Source organism: Mastigoproctus giganteus, chromosome 13, assembly GCF_048544385.1.
Source record: "Mastigoproctus giganteus isolate SK-2022 chromosome 13, ASM4854438v1, whole genome shotgun sequence".
NCBI classification, from domain to species: Eukaryota; Metazoa; Arthropoda; class Arachnida; order Uropygi; family Thelyphonidae; genus Mastigoproctus; species Mastigoproctus giganteus.
The window spans coordinates 137,336,974-137,358,153 of record NC_143587.1 but is presented as its reverse complement, the minus strand read 5'-3'; the positions used below and the strand labels follow the sequence as shown (position 1 = coordinate 137,358,153).

At 35.2% G+C, this 21,180-nt stretch overlaps 1 protein-coding gene across 1 annotated transcript in view; it reads left to right on the top strand.

The window, feature by feature from the left end:
• LOC150076470 (ATP-binding cassette sub-family G member 5) overlaps positions 1-21,180 on the top strand; it is a 43,698-nt gene that overhangs the window by 9,653 nt on the left and 12,865 nt on the right. The window contains exons 3-9 of the mRNA XM_090387434.1: positions 2,398-2,577; positions 5,699-5,931; positions 7,392-7,509; positions 9,182-9,373; positions 15,074-15,154; positions 18,375-18,594; positions 20,046-20,257. Coding sequence (XP_090243560.1) covers positions 2,398-2,577; positions 5,699-5,931; positions 7,392-7,509; positions 9,182-9,373; positions 15,074-15,154; positions 18,375-18,594; positions 20,046-20,257 — 1,236 coding nt within the window. The remainder of the gene's footprint in view (positions 1-2,397; positions 2,578-5,698; positions 5,932-7,391; positions 7,510-9,181; positions 9,374-15,073; positions 15,155-18,374; positions 18,595-20,045; positions 20,258-21,180) is intronic.

The window sequence follows — 21,180 nt, the reverse complement described above, 5'->3', positions numbered from 1 at the left end:
TTAAGTGTCATGGATATGTCTGAGAACTTGCAATCTACTCTTCGGCAATGTGTAATATCGCAGTGTATATGAAATCATTATGCCTTCATAGTGTTTGGTACAAGCAGGAAAAAACAAAGAACTGAAAAACAGCCCTTCACTGAAAAAAAAAAAGGCTAAATAATTTTTTTTTATTATACGCTCCACTATCATTCCACTCTTTCTTCTATTGTGAGTATCGTGCGCGTAATGAAGAATTGAATTAAACTAAAAACAGGTCTTGCAACATTTTCAGTAAATCTTTGAAGCAGTTCTCATACACACCAATTCCGGAGGCTCTACTTCAAAGCATTAAGGGCACGAGACCTTCCTTTTTCTGTTTCCTGTGTTGTTAAGTCATGAATGAAGTTAGTTTATTACCAAAGAAATGGGAAATACATACATGGATTGTATTGAATTTTGAGCGAAACTTATATCACTCTTTTCCCTGATAAGAAAGAAACGACACCGAAGTTCAAGATAATGCCGGGAAGTGTTACTAAAACAGCTTTTCCCTCTTAATTAATGAAACTTTGAAAATCACCCCCTCCCTGCGTCATTGCGAAATGTAGTGTTCGACGTTCACGTCAAAAGGTATGCAAGTAGTCTTAGTTCCTCTATATATCTTTCCATTTCAGGCGCAGCTAGTCAATTCTAGTTTAATATGTTACCGAATATATTTTATATTTAATGTGTTTAATATGTTACCGAACTGTTTTTATTGATATAGTACAGTACCTGACTTAGCCGAGTGGTCAAACAAAAATAGAATAGTATACAGGTTTTGGTTGACCATGGTTCATATTCACGTGACTCCAGAATACGGTTAATATGATATTCTTAAGGTTATGATAATTTTAAAATTAATTTAATTCAAAATAAGGACGGTTAGGCTAGATCAAATGTTAATGTGCTATGAGAGGAAGGGTAGATGTCGCACGAATATTATGTGACGTATTTTCATTAAAATAATATAACTAGAACTGAAGTATTTTGTTAGGTAATCAAGGCGGGGGGGGGGGGTTAAATGCTGGCGATCTTTCAGGAAGGTGGAAGTGGTATTTAAAAAGTTAAAAGATGAAAGTGATCTAGTATAATATTTTTGTGTTATGACTTTGGGTTAATTTTATGATTTTTGGTTTAAAGTTTTGGGAGACTTGTTATTGGTTTTACGGAGCATCAATATCTTAGGCCATATTGCTCCAGTCTGTTATGCCTGTAACTGTTTCCAAGGGTTGAAAACTTCGGAAAGAAAAAGAGAAATCCATCTCTCTCTCTCTGGAATAAATCTTTCTTTGAAATAGTCTAATTACAGGCCCTGATTGAAGAGAGCTTTTAGAATTCCTCCGGTCTTTTTGAAGACTGGATTCTAAAGAAACTCCATAGGGATTTTTTTTTTTTTTCATCGCTGAAAGACTAAAATAATTTAATGATAAAAGTTCACCGAATTTGGCACATAAACTACAAAGATGCTGACCTGCTGCAGTTTACGTGAAATATTTTAATTTTTTTGAATTATTTATAAGAAGTTGAGTTTGGCACTAAAGATCTGTTGGAAAATAACATTATTCCCAGGAACGTCAACTCTTACGCTGAATTCCAAAATAGCAATGGAGTAATATTTAACTCGCTACAATATGTAAACAGGAATAATTAACAGTGATTTATGTGAGAGTAGAAAAGTCATTAAAATATTTGTCCGAATTTTTTTGATGCTTCCTTACAAATATCCACAAGTGAAAATTTTCTGTTTCAGTCACAATGGAGTCCACTGTGACGTCACTTCCAATAACCACACAAGTCCAACAGAGTAAATCCACCTCTAGAAAAAGTGACGAGCTGAGCCGCACACCGACAAGCTACGTCTACTTTGCTGCCAGCGTACCTGAAGGCCACCTTGCATGCTCCATCTGGGGGTCATCAACCCTCCACCAACTAGAAACGGCCGTAAAATTTACGTGGCAAATATGAGCTGTGGCATAAAGACGTCCCGCTGCTTATACAAGCTTTGCTTTTTCACGTTGATGTGCGTGTTATGTCAACTCACGTGTCAGTACTGCTCCATCATTTATTCCTTTTTTATTACATAAGTTTGCTGACAGCGATATACAAATTGTGTAATCATCAGTCGTCATCTCCGGCGTCTTTTGCCGATGACTAGTCATCAATGCCAAAGAAAGAAAAGGATACTGACGTCGGCAATCTTTAATTTTTTTTTTTTTTTTTTTTTTAACGGTTTGGACTGTTCATATCTGGGCCATTTCGAATCTGGAAATTAATTATTATCTTTTAAATAAACTAAATTAAAAGCCTGATTCTGTTGTAATGTTTCATTATTTTTTAATATGTATTTCTGCTAACCCATTGACTTTCTATTAGGTAACTCTATGATATCCAACAACCATGTCCTGGAGCTTACCAATGTGTTCCACACTGGAGAAGTAGAACCCGGAAACTGCTTCCAGAAGGTAACAGGATCAGTACCAAAAGGCACCATACTGAAGGATGTGACCCTAGAAGTGCATGCTGGAGAGGTTATGGCTGTATTGGGATCAAAAGGTCAGTGAATACTTAATTTCCTTTGTGCTGCCAGTTACTCTAATTTAACTGCATTCCTTGAATTGCAACATTCTCCATCTCATATATAGGAACCTTTTTTGCCAATTTCATTACTAATAGTATTGAAATACTATATCATTAATAATGATATAGTATTCTAGCATCATTTGTACTGTTCAGGGTGATGAAAGGACCTAAAGAATATAAAGATATTGCTGCCCAAACCATTGTTAATGTTTGAGGTTGGCACAAGATAGTCAGGATGATGCGCTTCCTTCGGCAGTCGCCAAACGTAAACTTTACCCTGATGTTGGAAAAAGTGTGAATGATGATTCGTCTGAAAATATGACGCTTCCATTCAGTTTTTATGCTCCTTACACCTCTTTCTAGCATTACCATCAGATTTTGTTTCCATACTTGGTAGCTGCGGATATCTTTCGATACGGTTGTTCTGGATACGTTAAACAAATCAGCAGTTTTAGTCATCGATGTCCTTGCTGAACATACACCACCAATAACAAAGAAATTCAAAGGACTGTTGGATCAGTAACTACGGAAAGAAGATAATATAAACATTTTTTTTTTTATTGCTGATGCAGCAAAAGCTCAACTTTCTTGCACTGTATGGCCAATATTAATACTAACTAATTTTATTATAAATTTAATCAATCAATGAATTAAAACAATATTGTTTAAGTTATAATTATTTTGTAGCAATTTTTATTAAATCATCATTTACCAATTGAATAAATTAAAATAATTTAATGAAAGGAATTCGCATTTATGATATTTGGCAATAGTTCTCAAAACTGCTAGTTACGCCACCGATTACTGGAACTACATGATCAGAATCCCAAGTGAGAGATAACACTACAAGGAGAAATAGTGAAATCTTTGAGGCACAAAGTAATAGTAGATGATTTTAACCGCTGGATATGATGTATCGTTTTGCTCATTGGAATGATCGTACTGGACTAATTTTAATTTAACCCTAATAAAAACTGAGTTCATTCACTTGACAAAACAAAAATCGTTGTTCCTCCTCCATTTTAAACTAAGGTAAAGCTAAAAAAAAAATGATGCATATATCTGGCGAAATCTTTGTAATGAATCGTTCACAGATTGATATTTGCCTATTTTTTAATAGCAGTGTATTGTTCTTTTTAAAAAAAATCCTGTTTTACGACTCCAGATCGTATCCTGGGATCTCCTTCATTAGTATGGTGTTTTGTTTTGTGTGTGTACTGCAAACAAAATATATATCGTCTGTAAATGGGTCCGCTGAAATCTGAATAGTTGTAATCTCTAATCAAGAAATGAAAATATCGGTGGATCAAAGTAAAAATGAAGCACCTACCTGACAGATGTCGGGTTGTGCTTCATTCTCAATCAATTCCGGTGTCCCCCCCCCCCCGGACTCCCCTTTGGTCCTCGCTTTTTCGTTTGTTTTAAAGATGGTTCCATTTCAGAGCTCAATTATTTTGAATTCAAAGTCCAGCTCGTTACCGATGGTCTAAAGATTTACAAAGCCATCACTTCCAGCGACAGTACTTCACTACAGCATTGACTGGATTCGGTGCTTCATTGGTCCTTAAAGAACTCTGCGATCCTGAACTTGGCTAAATGCAAATGCCAATGCCACAAATTCTGTATACCATACCGAAGCAGAATTCTCTTAAACTCGTTCTTATTACTTCACTTAATGTAAAGCTATAAACCATGTCAAGTCCATTTTTGACTTAAGAACCCTTAGATCTCAATGTCATTATTCTGTTTAGGTCTCGTTTGTAGCCCCCCCCCCCCCAATATACACTTTCCAAATCTTGGATTTAAAGAAATGCTTGTGCAGTGCTTTTTCTTCTATGGATACTTCGCTTATTCTTCACAAAAATAAGACCTTCCCATTCCAGATCATTATGCATAATCTGGTCATGCATTTCAAATGTTAAATAAAAGTGTTCAAAATTACTTATGCTTTAGCACCCACTAATTATTCACACGATTAACTATTTGTACCTTTGTAAGAGTTACTCTGCTCCGCTCTCAACGTGACTCCCTCCTACCGTCAGCTTGCCGTTATCTGTCCCAAGGGTTAATGCAATTAGAAATGGTACTTTCCAAGTCTGTCTCTTGAACCTTTTGCCACAAGCAAGACTAATCAATGATGATTACATTGCCATCTAAATGCCGTTTTGTTTAATTTTAATTTTTTTTTTTTGAAAGGCGTGCAGTCGACATACTTTTCATAATTTCCCTATCTAACATACCGTATAAGGTTTCTGTGAAACCCTCTGTTTCCCATTTATTCATTAAAATGATTTATAACTTTCAGTGCATTTTTTTATAAATTTATCTCCTCATCTCCTTTTGTTATCGCTTTGTATCTTGGAGTTTGTGGGACAGGCTTCATTAGTATCCATATTGTACTCGTTTACCTCTGCGTTCATTACCACTGTCTGTCAGGCTCTCTTGTTATCACACATTTTCTAAGGTAACCTGTAATGCAACCTTTCTTACATAAGTTATTACGTAACAACCTGTTGTGCAAAATAAATGTTATAGTAACAAACACACATACACACTGAGCTCTCATAAGTCAGCTTTCTATTTCTGCAAAGTAGACTAAAATATTAAAGCATAATCATAATTTAAAAGTATAATTAAAATGTATAAAGTCAAACAATATATTATACTTTTTTATATTTTTTCAGTATTAACTCAATTTATATTTTATAACCGAATCGCAATTGAAATTTCATCACGATCTGTATTTTGACAATGTGCTATGTATTCCATGAATTGACTCCTCCGGCTGAACTGAAAAGATTCCCCCCCTCCCTCTTCAGGTATGTTTTTATTTTCGTTTACCTCACGCGTACACACAAATATTCTTTTTCTTTTCTATCTTTTCGTGAACTCTTTAGGTTACATTTCTTTATTGTTCATTTAATATTTTTGTGGGTCACCTTATTTCTCATTATAAAACTGGAAGTCTTTTTGTTTTTTTAAAGAGAAATATCTAAGAGTATGAACTAATTATCCCGACCCACTAACCTACCACTTTTATTCTTTACGTGATGAGCCAAACAAAGCCAATATTGTGTTCTCTCTCTTTTTGCAGGTAGTGGCAAACGGGCCATGTTAGAGGTCATAGCCCGGCGGTCCATGGGTCACACTCGAGGCCACATTATGTTAAATGACGTGCCCTTGACTCTTCAATTATTTCAAGAACAGTGCTGCTACATCCCCCGTCAAGTAAATCTATTACCAGGTCTGACAGTTCGTCAAACCTTAGTGTACGGAGCGCATCTCACAGTTGGATCCAAGGTGGCTGGCTCCATGAAGAGAAACAGGGTAAGATGGCTTGTCAGAGAGGAGAAAGGGAGGAAAAATGAATGCCGGTGATTCCGAACACATTATAAACAATACTGTATTTTTTAAAGTGGTAGTAGTAGTGTTTCATATGCTTATACAGGGTTATCCACTTATTGCGCAAACTGACTGTATGTACCAAGGCAACAGAACATATCATATCCTTAGATATGGAGCGAAATATTTTTAGACGCAGGAAGAAGGCGGGTTTATTGTGACAGCAGTTATTTGAGGAGCAGTACACATTTATTAATGCTTCTTTCTCAGGAAGAAAGTACGTTAACAAAGTTTATCATCTTTAAAATATTATCTGACTTAAGAATCCTGATGCGGCTTTGGCCAAATTTCGGAGAAATAGAAGGGAAATCGAAACTTTTAAAAATTTAATAATATGAAAATTGAACAATTCAACCACTTGGAACTGCATTCGCGTCATGGATGAACATATTCTTAGAGCTGCATGAAAATTTCTGAAAACTAGTGAATGCATGTCCAAACGAGCAAGTGGACGCTTCTAGAGCATTTTGTAATAGTTTGTATTCCTTCTTTCATAAAATTTCGTTTCAATGCAAACTAGGTTGCATTTTAATTGGATAACTCTGTATTATAAAACAACAAACTGAATTTGTTCCTTTAAGTTTCTTCAGTACATGCATAAGTTGTGTATTAGAAAAATCCTCATTAAGAGGTCGTATTAACCTAGGTGTCCGCGACCCACAGAAATCTAAGTCGGATAACAAAAAAAAAAAAAAAAAAAAAAACACCAACATTAAAACGGAAAAGGATCGTTCTTTCAATTAAAAAAAATAAATCGAGCTCGCAGGTAAACACATACAAAGTGATAAGGTTCAACTTTAAATGAAACTACATTATATATCACGTCAAATCTCACTCTAGTATACTTTTATAAATCTGAATACAGAATGTATGTAAATAAATCTACATTTATATTACATTTAAGTTTTTCTTTCATTTTGCGAATTATCCGGGCAGATTTACTTCCCAATCACCCCCCCCCCCCCGGATAACAGGAGTTTATTGTTAATTGGAAATAAAGTGTGTAAATCATTAGTTATGTTTTCCGTCTTTCTCCAGTATAGCCACACACAATAATTTATAAGTGAAATAAAAATAATTTATAAAGGGGCTGATTTTGTTTGGTAGAGGTCATGTTCTTGCAACTACAGAATCTATCGTGAGACCTCAGATCACATAATCTTAATCAAGCTATTATAGTCGTTATCAGCATACAGTATTATAGTGTTCGTCGAACTGGGTCCAACTTTAAAAATAAGTATAAGTGAGGATTTACATGGAAAGTTTAATCAAACATGCTTTTAATTTGTCGAAAATTTTCGCGTTTTGTTAAAGCTCTTTTGGCAGGGAACAAAAATTGTGAAAAGAAAAAAACGATATAAAACTGACTCTGTATTTTGATCTAGGTGAAGCAAGTGATGGCAGATCTCGCGCTCAATCAGGTGGCCAATCGAGAAGTGACCACTCTCAAATCCAGCGAGTACAGACGTCTCACTCTTGGTGTCGAACTTGTAAGAGATCCAGGTAGGTATACCTGGATGTGAAATTCATTTTATGTCTTAAGACTACCGACTTAAATTACTTTTACATTACTTAATGTGCATATGGCAGTTAAGCTCAAGTGCAATAATCGGACGAGGCTTGTTGCTCTTTTTTTTTTTTTTGCCCCTTTCCAAAAGACTATTATAAAAAAGAAACACCAATTGCCTAGAAACAAATGCAGCAAACTAAGACTGCAATTAGGATTATACTCGGCAAGGAGTGATTCTGCTACCTGAGCATCAAGATACCCTAATATTCAAAATAAAGTAAAAACATCAAATTATTTTCTTATTGAAAAAAAAAAAAAAAAACAGCAATGTATAGAGGGTCAACTTCAGTACACAGTATTTAAAGTAAAAGCAGTTTCGGACACACGAGAGTTTTATAAAACATTGAAATATATCAACTGGACTAAGTCTAGCAGTCTGCAAGCTAAATCTGCTATAAAATGCATCAGATCGTCCATTATTTAGAAACTCACTGCAAGTGAGTTTCTAAATAATAAGGTTTCCTATGGATAAGTTTTCCTATGTTTTCCTAAACAGGTTTCCTATGGATAAGTTTGCAGGAAAACAGAAATATCACCATTGCTACTATCTCTTAACCCAAGAAATGGTATGTGCAATCTATGCCTTCTTAAATCGAGAATACTGACTGGCTAAAGAGGAGGAAACGTTTTATAAATTTCTTTGAGTGGAGTAGACCAGTCCGAATTCAACATTTCAGAAAATACGCTTAATCTGATAAAGACTCATTATTTGTTAAGATGTTTACTGGAAGTGGTGTATGAAATAATTTTGAAAATGGTTTTTGAAACTCCCAAATATTACCGATTCTGTATTTGTGTCCACACGCAATACAAGAATGCTTGTATTGGAAATAGAAGTCTGATCCATAGACAATATGCATCTTAATACCAAGTTGGATCACACGTGAATTCTGGGCACTTAGGCAAAAAATCAATAAAGGGTACTCAAAAATCACTACATTCAATAATGAAATTAATACGAATACACTGGCTATTCGTCAGAAAAATACAGAATAATTGATATTCTATCATGATAGTTCGAAAAGCAGAACCCAAACTAGACGCAAAAAATCAACGAACCTCTGTATTTCAATACTTTGGCTTTCTTTTTAATAGATGGTAAACTGAATTTATATTGTTAACTTAATTAATTCTCTTAAATGTATACATGCTGAACCCTACGTTTTCTCCATTTTGTAAATATATATACCGATATTATGCCAACTCCAGGCACGTGCATTGTCAAACATTATCTATTCTTTTAATGTATGTATTTTTCACTTATTCTATGTATACCCTTTTAGCCAACCAGCTGTACAGGGGGTGACCTGAAGCTTAATAAACTGAATAATAATAATAAATTTAACTACAGAAGTAGAGAAATGAAATGTTATAAAGTCAAACTCCCTACCTTAAAATATAATGTTCCATCGTTGAACGCAGAGTATGTTGCCAATTTCCTTGTGTCTTACTTCCAGGATTATGTTTTGTAGTAAAGTTACTTTCAGTTTTTGGCTAAATTAAATACAGTACAGTGTGTTTATTGTAGCTTGATTATAACATGACAAAATATGACGAAGCATTAATGTTAATTACTTCATATTTTCACATGTTTTTCTTTCACAGTGATGATACTGCTGGACGATCCTACCTATGACCTCGACCCACTGAACACCTATTTTGTGATTTCAATTCTCTCCAACCACGCCAAAAAGTACAATCGAGTAGTCATCCTTAGCATGGAGAAACCTCGTTCCGACATCTTTCCATTTCTGGATCGAGTTACCTACTTAAGTCTAGGAGAGGTTGTTTATACAGGTAATGTTTTCCAGTTAACTCTTAAAATATTTAACTGCATTATTCCCGTTTGCAATCTACTTGTAGCAGAAATACGACTCTATCACTTCTGTCCACTAGCTGATCTCAAGCGGAGGGAATATAGTTATTCTGTTTTCCAGCCCACACGGCATGCAGAGAGAGAGAGAGAGAGAGAGAGAGAGAGATCCATGAAAACACGTGTACGAAGACAATCACATCGGTGCAATGTGACTAAGATTCTAATGTGCTCTGGAAAAAAAAATGACCTCTGTCTCTGATAGTCGAAATAGACTGCGCCAAATAAAAGTATTAAAACTGATGTTACAAGAAAACACGATTGACAGAAATAACCAATAGATATCCATACAGCAACAGTACAAAACTTAACAACCCCTGAAAACCTTTTTCGACCTTTTATAAGCAACAACTTCTTCCACAAGGTTTTCACTTCTTTGTACCCTTTTAATTAATTTTTTTCGTATTTTTAATACTACTATTATTGTGATACATGTAATAAAAATATATGATCAACGAAGGTTGTTCAAAAAGTAGTTGATACACGAAAGTTTAAAAAAAATAGCTTTATTTACTATTCTATTTGATGGTTACATACCTTGAAAGCAATTTATGACCTCAGGTACAAGTTGATCTCAAAAATACGAGTATCTGATACCACCATAACTTTTTTGAAAATATTGAGAGAGCGATCTACAGTATGTAGATCGCTCTCTGAATGGCTTCTTCATATTGGGAAACAAATCAAAGTTAAGAGGCCTCGTGTCCAAATAGAGATTTCACGCTGACGCAGCACCTTCATAGCATGTACACACTGACACTTTACACTGTTGGGCGAGATAACCGACGTTGTCTTCAGGAAATTGCGCACATTTGTCGTATTGCTGTGTGAAATTTTTCTCCCAAGAACGAATTCCACTCCACCTCATTCCTGCTCATGAGAACATGTACACGACATTGTCACGGCTACTTTTCGAACAACCCCTTATTAAAAATAACTGATAATACGCTTTTATTAGACAAAAGTAAATGTACTTCTGGACTAATATCGTGTTTTATGTATCATTATTTTAAAGTGATAAATAAGACTACATGGTCCTAATTTCAAATTTAATGTTTGGCCTGCACACATCTCTGAGTTTTCTAATAGGGAACTTGGATTAGGTGATGACAGAGTTCAGAAAGTAAAAAATAGCGTTGCTAAACCCAGAAATATTAGCGTAAATCATTAGTGTCCAAACGGACGCTAACAGGCGTCAGTTTGGACAATAATGATTGGGTTCTGGTTCGCCCCTGGCTGGCACACTATACATTTTTAGCCTATGTGGCACATTGCTGATTATGCAAAAAGAGGACAGTAAATTAATGCCCTCCTCCCCTTCCTCCAATATCAACAGATATCTTCTTGTGTACTTCAGCCAATACACATTACTAAGTGCTTGTTAAAAGATATAATCCTGATTTGTATCCTAGCGAGAAATTTTCACATTTTAACTGTTTCGAGTTTTACGAGCAGTTTTTCATACCGTCTAAAATACTTTGAATGCTTTAGAGAGGTTGAGAACTCGCTCCTTAGAACAGGTTTATCAACTAGCCGGCCACGCTGTAATGTTTATTGGATAGTAGCTAAGATTATAATCAGTTTTTGTGTCGTAGTAATTGGTAACGTTGTGGTCGGTCCTACCGGGAGAAAACAAATAATAATAAAATCAACAACAATCTAGAGACTAGAGGTTCTGAGGCGCCTTCTCTATGAAAGTTTTTTTTTTTTTAATTTCTATTCATGCTCAAAACGTTCTGTCCCAAAATTTTCTTGCAGCCTTAAATCTAAGCTTAAAGAAAATACACTGAATAATTTCTTGGCAAAATGAATTTTAAATGAACGTGTGATAATTTTGATGGCACATTATTCCAAGGTGCGAGTAAAAATACCAAATATCCACGAAATCACCCATAATCAAGTACTGTATACATAGCACGATTCCTATAAAGAGAAATTTGGATAGACAAAAAGGTTTAGTAATTTATCAACGTGCTACATCTTATTCCAAATATTTTTTTGGCAATTTTGAAATAAGAAAGAAAAGCAATATTATATAAATAATAAAATTTCCCTTATTTCAAAGATCGCATGGCTCAATAAACATTTACAGTAGACTTTCGATTATCCGACGTTGTTAAGAAACAAATTTGCCATGATCCCGGAATGGCAAAATTAAAGACAATCTCGTAAACGTAACAGAAACGTAAATCTGTTTACATACTTATTGTCTTCATATTTGTAAAAGTATATTACAGGCTGAGAAGATTTAACATAAAATTTAATATGCAAATATTGCAAGAAGGCAAACCAAGGTGTTTGCCTTTCTGCAAATAGTATTAGGTAAATTTCGAAGCATCGTCTTGTCAGAGAGAGTGACGTCTACTTGTTATTATTTTATTATTACTACTGATATTCGCTTATTGACCTTTGTGCAAAAATTTATCTATCGAGGGTGCACATTTGCATCAATAAATACGTTAATAAAGTGATGTGATTCCTGAATGTTTTCTCTTGACAGGACCTTTTCAAAGTGATCTTTAAGTCTATTTTCAGAGTGTTTGAAGGAAACTGGTTTTATTCCTTTTGCGTTTTGGAGAGCAGGACGTAAGCAATCAAGCAAGGAACAGTTTTGCCTTCCTTAAGCACGTGGTTTAACCATAAAGTTCCCAATTTGAGGAGCATCGAACGTGCCAGTTAACACTTAAGCATGCCATTCAGTTGAACCCAACTGGTTACATTCAAATTTTCATATAATGTGGCTCTCGATAATTGTAAACTAGTAATCCTGTTCATCCACCGGAGCCCAGGGTTCTAGGCTCAAAAACTTCTTTAAATAGATGTTTAGGATATTATTATTAGCCATATGGTGCAAGGAAGTCTGAGGCTTATGCTGCACCAGCCAAAAAAAATTCCCAAGTTACCCTGAGAGAGAGAGGGGGGGGGGAAGATCACCAAGAAAGAGAAGAATGATGATATCCCTAGGTGTGCCAAGCCCATACTCACCAGATGTGAATCCCTGGGGAGAATATATAATAAGGAAAGGTGAATCAGTGATTATTGGATGAAAAGCTGTTGGTTACTTCACTCCCAGGTAACTGTAAAAGCTTACTTTTTTTTTTTTAATTTAAGATATTTGATTCTTTCTCTTGTCAGTTATGGTCAACTGTAAACCTGTTTCAGATAGTTGACTGTAGATCATAAAGATTGATGTCCGTTTGTGAATTGGCGTCAGGCGCGAGAGATCTTTCATTAAAGAAAAAATATTTCATATGTCATGGTCTAAGTAATACGATTCTGATTGTTGTGCCAGAAACGGTTCAGGAGCCGCTACAAATAGCATAGCAAACAAAACACCTTCTCGCAGATACTCCTCCTCCCTCCCATGTGCGGGTGTATGTGGCTCGAAATACTTGATGCTGGAACTATTAAAAGAACCAAAATATCTTCGATAATCTGTATTAGTATGCGTTCAGTGCGGAAATACATTTACAATCTGCCTTCAAGAGAAAGTGTCGACACGTGATCGAAATCTGCCTTTATATCAAGGCATATAATGTCACTTTGGGTCTTTGCAGTTAGAGCTAGTTGCACTCTAAATACGGTCTCCAAATACGAGCACACTTATTAAAGTTGGTACTTCAGCACCATTTTCATGTTCGTTGATGAGTTGAATAGAAAGATCTATTCTTTTACGTTTTAACATAATGGAGGACGAGAGACGCAAATAAAAAAAATAATAATAATAAAAAAATCTCGAAGACTTTAGAAGTACAGTAGTAGATTAACTGAAATATAACTAGAGTGAGTTAGTAGGCAAAAGTCGGAATGCGGGTTCTGAGAAATCGAGTCCTGTCTGAACATTACCAATGCAAACACCTTTAATGTACTGTATTATATATATTCCTTTTTGTTATCCGACATAGACTTCTGCAACCCGGACAAGGAGAGTGTACCGTACTTTTACTTGACACATCTGCATACGGAACCGATCTTCTCCAATAGTTCATTTTAAATCTCGCTGACCCAGCGTAGTTGTGTATATTATTTTTGCAGTTTAGAGACCAGTTATAAAAAAAATTATAAACTATAAAAGTTTATCAATGGAGGATGAGCAACCAGTATACGAGGGGAGGTTTAAAAGTTTCTAGACTCTCATAGAAGGAATGTTGGAAAGTTATGAAAACTCATTTATTTTTCAATATGATCACCCCTTAATTCAGCACACTTTCTGGTACAATCCAATAGCTTTCGTAATCCGCTCAAATAAAATTCAGCAAAATTTGACTCCTTTGGCCAATTTCCCGTGCCTCTTGAGCTTTAATTCCTTGCGGAAACGTATCAGTAAATTAGAATAATATTTGGCACTGATAGTGGCACCTCGTTCCAGTAAATCAACCATGATCACTAATTCTACATCCCAGAAGACGGATGCCATGACTTTCCCAGCTCATTTCTACCCTCGAATTTTTTTAGGAGGAGAAGAGTGATGCTTCCATTGTTTCAGGGTCGAACTGTGCACCCATGTTTCAGCCACAATCTCATAACCCCTCACTGTTTTCAGCTTCTGATTTGCATTCAGTGGTTTAAGGACCCACCTCGAAAAAACCTTCATTCCTGTAATATTCACCAGAATATCGTGAGCTCGGTCATAGGAGATGTTGAATGTAGTCTCCAATGTGCTTCAATGATATTCTGCGGTTTTGCACGATAAGGTCCTGAATTCACATTTGCAGGTGTCGACACGGTAACAAGCCTCTCACTACAGGATACATCTTCAACACTGTCTCGTCCACTCTTAAATTCAGAAACCCAGTTATTGGCTGTGGAGTATGGAGCACAAGATTTCCTTAATATTTTCTGTGTCTGCATTAATTTCTTTCGGCGACATCCCCTTTAAATGAAGGTACTTGATGACTGTACGGTGACTGATTCTCTCAACAGTCACTATTTTCATTCACCTTCCACACTTCAACAACCTCTTTAATTAAAGGAGAAGAATAGAGTTACAGACTTGAAATTTTCTCTGAACACACAAGAACAGTCACAGTAAAGATTGGCAATATTGTCTTTCACGAAAACCTTTACGATCTATATTGGATTAGAAACTTTTAAACACCCCCTTCCCTCTCGTATTTACGGAACGAAAGTCATCCGTGGCAGCTTAATCGACGCATCGCGGTGTGCCGCTCATTTCGAGAGGTCTGTGTTCGATTCTAGTCCACGATCGGAAGAATTTTTTTTCTATAAGCCTCTTCAACTGAGGCTGTAGCTATCTGATCTCAGACGGAGAGAGTCGGGACTTATTCTGCTTTTTTAATCGCCCCCACACTTCTACAAAAATTACACAGCAGAGCAACATGGTGTAAGTCACTGGTGGTCCTAAAACCCATCAACGACAACCAAAAATAATGCGTACATTGCTCGCGTCCTGTACATTGTTTTATGCTCTTTACTATTAGAACACTTCCTATAATGAGTTTTAATATTTAGAACACATACACCTGTAGAGGTCAGCATAAAAATCCATCACTTACACCCCATCGTTTTTGATATCCACTCAGGCGTCACCTTAGGCCTACTTTCCCAAACTATTTTCATTTATTACGTTTACGTGTTTTGACATTACCGTATTATTGTTACAGGAAGTACCAGGATGCTGCTGGACTACTTCGGAGGCATTGGTTTTCCGTGTCCCGAGTTGGAGAATCCATTAATGTATTACCGTAAGTGAGTTTTATTATTATGATATTGGCTAGGATACTGTTACTAGGATAACTATATTTTGCATTTAGAAAGGGCACGTCATACCATGTCGATGCATTTTACACTACATTATCTTTAATTCATTTAATTAAAGAATAATATTAGTCTCAAATGTTGCAATTATAAGTAAGAATATATATATAATTTTTATTATATAACTTGTTATATATAATATATTTATTAAATCATTAAGATTTTAATAATTATCGTAATGTGATTTTAACAATTAATATTGAATTAATTCTTCAAATCGTTAATAATTAGTAATTTAAAACAAAATATATACCATAGCTTAAGACTGACTGCCACAGAATGTCAGGTTCTCTGCATTTCTGTAATCACTCGCATGAGAAAATAAACCCGGGTTGGGTTTATTTTTGATACAGTCATTAGAAGAAAGTGAAGAAATAATGTACGTGTACTTATCTTTAAGTCATTAGACCGAAACTGGTCATCGACATCCAATAGCGATTACAATGGACTAGCCATAACCAGATTACGGTCATCCTGGTCTTTGATGTGGATGATTGAACTCCCTCCTCGCTGAAGTGAAACCACGCGTGAACAGGTTCTTCCTTCTTTGCCGAGAGTCGGCAAACTTAAGTGTGTCAGTTAGCCTGTAATTTTCGCTCTCACTGGAATTTCGTTGAATATGCAGTGTAAGTATGCGAAGAAAGCGAACTCGAGTATATTAAACACAAGATAGAGCAAAAAAAAAAAAAAAAAAAAAAACAATGCATCAATCAAGTTTCTTATGTCATTTTGTAGCCTTGAAAAAGTATATGGAGTGACCACCAGGGCTGTAGTAGGTGATAATACGCTGTGCCACATTAAAAAAAAAAAAAAGCCCTTATATTTTTCTCTTCATATACTATTTTTTTTTAGAAAAATTTCCATATACTTCTCTTCTTTCTTTTTTTTTTTTTTTTTAATCAAAAATCTTGCTTAAACTGTATTCTGTCATAATGGGAAAAAATTTATACTAACTCTTAAAAGATTATTGATTTTCTCAGAAAACTTTCGTCTACTTAACAGTAGTAAATTCATAAAGTATTGGTATACTTTTTTGTTAACCACTTTAGTATTGGTACAAATATTCCTAGCGTTAGCGAGTTCGATATAGCCGTTTAAGATATGCGTAAAATGTATTTTTAGAAAAAACGCATTTCGAGTTAGTGTGAATGATTAAAATTTATTCAACCCACCACTAGGACCTTTTTTAAAAGAATTTTTAGAACTGTGCAAACTATAATGTGCATATTCAAACAAAGACTGTTGGAAGTGCAGACATTTTTTTTTCAGAACTAATAAGTCTATGCAGCGCCGGCGCTAGGGTGCTCAGTGAGACACGTGCCACAGACGCTGCCTAAAATAGGCGCTGCTAGATGCGCCACTGCACATATATATATGCTTGTTAAGATACGATATGAGCAGGCTCATATATATTTTAAATGCAGTTCTTCTCACAGGCTCAGGGCTGGCACTAGCCCTGAGCCTGTGAGAAGAACTGCATTTAAAAAAAAATACTTTCATGTGATAATGACATGATTAAGCGCCCAACTGTAGGGTACCCTGCATTCGATCATGTTCAGACATCTGTTGTGAAGCGGGGGCGCACACAATCTAGGGTTTTTTTGTTAACCCATAGTTTTATGTATTTATTTCATTCGTTATATTAATCATGAGTTGTTAAGCACCCCATCCCCCGTGTCCTAATCATTCTTGTTGCCAGTTCAGCCCGTTTTTGCTCAGCGTACACTGGATAAGATTTAAAGCCACTGTCTTGGGATGATTTAATTTGACAACAAATGTTTTTGAACAAAAGTCGATTGTATTCAAAGATATTGGAAAAAGCGTCTTATAAATATCAAGAAGAGTTAGTATTATCATTACATATTTAACATACTTCTACGACCAATGTGTCGTAGAATAAAAGAGTCATTTTACTTTTCTCAGATATGCCGCATTCTGTGATCGATTTGTCTGTGATATTTGTGAACAAAGTGGATCGCAGAACGCCCAATAATACAAAGCCATGGACTTTTTCTGCATCAGACAAATATAAAATAATAATTAAATAGAGCAGATATTCATACTATTCCCATTCCTAATAAGGTAATTATCTAATTCAACTTTGAACTTATCCAGATTCACTGCCTCTGCCACATTTGGGCAGAAACTTATTCCAGTGTTCAACAATCCGCTGCCCATAGGTGAACTGCATGAGATTCAATCCCTGAGATTTTAATATTTGTGCCCCTTGATAAATATTAAATCAACCTCTTCAGCGCTTTATACACCTCAATCAGATCTTCACTTAGATGTCCGGTTGTTAAACTTTGCCGTTCACACCTTCAAAGACGTTCATCATATGTGCATCACTTTGCACTCATCAATAATCTGGTTACCCTTCTCTGAAACCTCTTTACAAGTTCGATGTCGTTTTTAGGTGTTGTCTGCTGATCCGAATGCAATAGTCTAAATTCGGTCTAACCATCGCCTTTTAAAGAGGGATAATGGCGTCTTTCCATACTAGCAAAGGTCTTATAAATCATGGACAGGATATCACGTAGCCTGTTCACGCTGCGTGGGAAATTTAATCTCCAATTGAATCGTAATATATAAATCTTTTTCGTCTTGAACCACGTTCAGCCCCTTCCCTCCATCTTTATTCGTGACTCCAGGATTTCTGGTACCTGAATGCATAACTTCCATTTAAAAACAGTAAACTGTATCTACCAATTTTAGGATCATATATATTAATTAATCTTTATTGCTACAGGGACATATATAGCATAGCAATAACCCCACGCAGCATAAGAGGCTAGGGGGTTGGATCCGAATCTTGGATCCACAGCAGACTTTTGACTAATTTCCTTGGATACCCTCGTCAGCATTTATGAAAATTAGAAATAGGAGGGGACGTAACACAAGCCCTGAAAGATCTCATTTGTTACTCCTTGAACAAATATTAAATCAGTGCACTGTTCAGAAATTAAACTATCTGTTTTCTATTAAGATATTACACGGATTTAAACACCTGCTAAATATTTATTTTAAACACTTCAAGAACTTAATTTATTTCAAAGGTATTTAAATGCTTTACCATATTTCTTTTTCAAAAAGAAAAAAAAAAACATTTTTTAAAATAATTCGCTTGTTCTCTTTGTTTCCTGCTAGTGTGCTTATCTACCGTGGATCGTCGGACGCGTGAAAGATTCATCGAATCTAGTACACAGATATCTGCTCTTGTGGAAAAATTTAAGACGCAGGGTGCACAGTACCGTAAATATGTCATACCACCATCTGAAGTCATTGATCATAAGGATTCCAGATTCAAGCTTCCCCTCACTGCATATGGTCAGCCGTCTGGTTGTCAAGTTTTCTGTACGTTAGTAAGGTAAGTAAAGACAACCGAACGGATAAAATGGAGAGAATAATTATTAATTCAAATTCATTCATTAATTCACATACCAGATACCACAATTAACTTATACCAGACATAAGTCATTTTCTTTTCTTAATCAATACATTCGCCCCTCTCAGTATTCCAAGACTGCTTCAATAAAATAGTCAATCACCTTTTAAGATGTTGAAGTGCCTAACCTGGTAAGGCACAGTGAGACGACTATATGCTATTCTTAGTAATTCGGAACAATTCGTAAGACATTATGAATCGATTTCACTTTGTCATCCATTTCACTGGCAGCACATTTTCAGAAATTTGTTTACCAACATCAAATAACCCAATTAAACTTTACCATGCATAATAATAAAAGGATTAAGTAAGGTTACTTGAAAAATATAATTTTTCCAAGTATTCTTACTTGAAGGCAAACTTTGTTTTGCAGTTAGCATGCTAAGTACGGTGATGTTCTTGTATTCGCTCTATCATGGAAACTCTTCTGACCCTATGTGGCTGTCCAGGAGTATAAACAGAAGTTTACTTTTATTTGTTAGGATTAATTCATTAACTAAACAGCTTAAATTCTGATGGCTGCAATAAAAAAAAAATAAGAGAGGAGAGGATAATCCTTCAACTCCATATATATTAAAAATTAATTAAAATTTAATTTATAATACTTATTTCATTCAAAAATTGATTAAATTACCCACGCTGATGATTGATTGACTCCTGGCCAGTTCAGAAATTTGTAATGTTGTCTTCCTGTGAATTTTCTGAAGAGTACTTCGTTAATGGATTATACAAAACTCTATTTTAAATTAGTTCACGGATAAACACAAGTTACAACAGCTTTGTACTTAGAGAGTAAAATTAAACATAAAGCGAGGGTAAGGATACCAGATCGCGGAAACAGTACATCAAATATGAATTGTCAATTTTTTTTCTGACGCAGAAGTGTTATTTATACCTATCATTTATCGAAACAAAGCAAACTGCCATTGTCTGTGCTGGAACTAGGAAAATCCTTCGAAAAATCTTAAGAATATTGAAAACAGTAGTGGGTTTAGAGTGGGGGAGCAAGGAGGTTGAGGATGCTTCCCCGAATCGTGTCACAATAATCATATTTGCAAAAAACGTAAAAGGAATGTAAACGGCTTCATATTAAAATTACCTTTGTATTATTTCGTTTCTTCTTCAGAGTGGCATAAGGTCTGCCACTGAATGAAAAAAATTCTTTTTTGCCGTTTTCAGGAGAGCCGCCAATTTAATTTAAAGATTGAAAATAACACAATACCTGACAGATAAAAAGTACACTACGAAAGCATCAACCATAAAAAAATAGCACATGTACTGGGAGTATTTCTGGTAGCCATAATCAAGGAAAATGTGGAGAATTCTTTCTCAAGTAGTTAATTTTTTTTTTTTTTTTTTTTTCTCGTTTACAGGCGCCGATTTGCCATTCTCTTCAATTGCAATGCCATAGCGTTTAAGGAGATGTCTTTACGCGTACTTCTGCTGCCCGTCTTCTTCACTTTTCTTTTCCTGTTCTACTTTCCAATGGATAACTTCCAGCATTCCTTCTTGACACGAAATGGCCTCATTCTTAACTGCTTCGTTGGGATCTCCTTCCTGTCAGCAGCAATTACAGCTGTCACTTGTAAGTATTGCCATGCCCAAGCTCTATCATTCTTTATATATAAGCGTAGTACTGGGAAAAGTTTTCGATTTTTGAGTGATAGTGTATCGCTTCAAAGTTAGCGAGGTAATTACTTTCACAAAATGTCACTTTGAAACTTTTAAAGTGGAAATTACTAACCGTAAAGAGCTAGGAGTTCTAACAGACATGATATGACAGAAATATTCTGACGAATTCATGTATTTTTCCTGTAATTCTAAAACAATTAAAAGCATAATTCAAATTCCACAAACACAAAAGTTAAAAAGTATGTTTCATTGACAAAAAAATAGTATAAATTTATTTTTTTAAAAAATAATTTATTTAACCTTTCAAAGTTACAAGCAGCGAATAACAGTAGAAGGAAGGAGGGAAGCATAACTAACGACTTCTAAAAAGTGTCGTTCCCTGATAATAATATAAAAATCGTGTTGTAAGAAAAAAACGTACAAAAGTATGCATTGTGACATTCTGTTTGCGGTTGAAAGCACAATTATTGTTATATTTACCAACAAAAGTTCCTTAAATTTTGTTAAAAGTCGTTGAGGACCTGAAAAGATAATTTGGCTCCTCGAAATATTAGGCTTTTTTGTCCTATTAATTTCTTAAAGATAGTTATCTTCAGCCTAGTTTCACTTCTAAAAAAGAATTTGAGTTTTTCATCCTTTATTATGGTAAAAAATAAATCAATAATAATAGCTAAAATTCATGGAAATTTAATAGTGTGAAACGCAAAGATGGCATTCGATTTAAGTTGGATCTGTTGCGTGTTGAGGATCCTTGCTTCACAAAACTTGAGCAAAGAACCATTCCGTGGGTCCGAAATTAGGTGACTACACTACATCAGTTTAACATAGTGTTGATTCTGCTCATGTTATCCTTACTAGTATTTCTCCAAGAGAGAA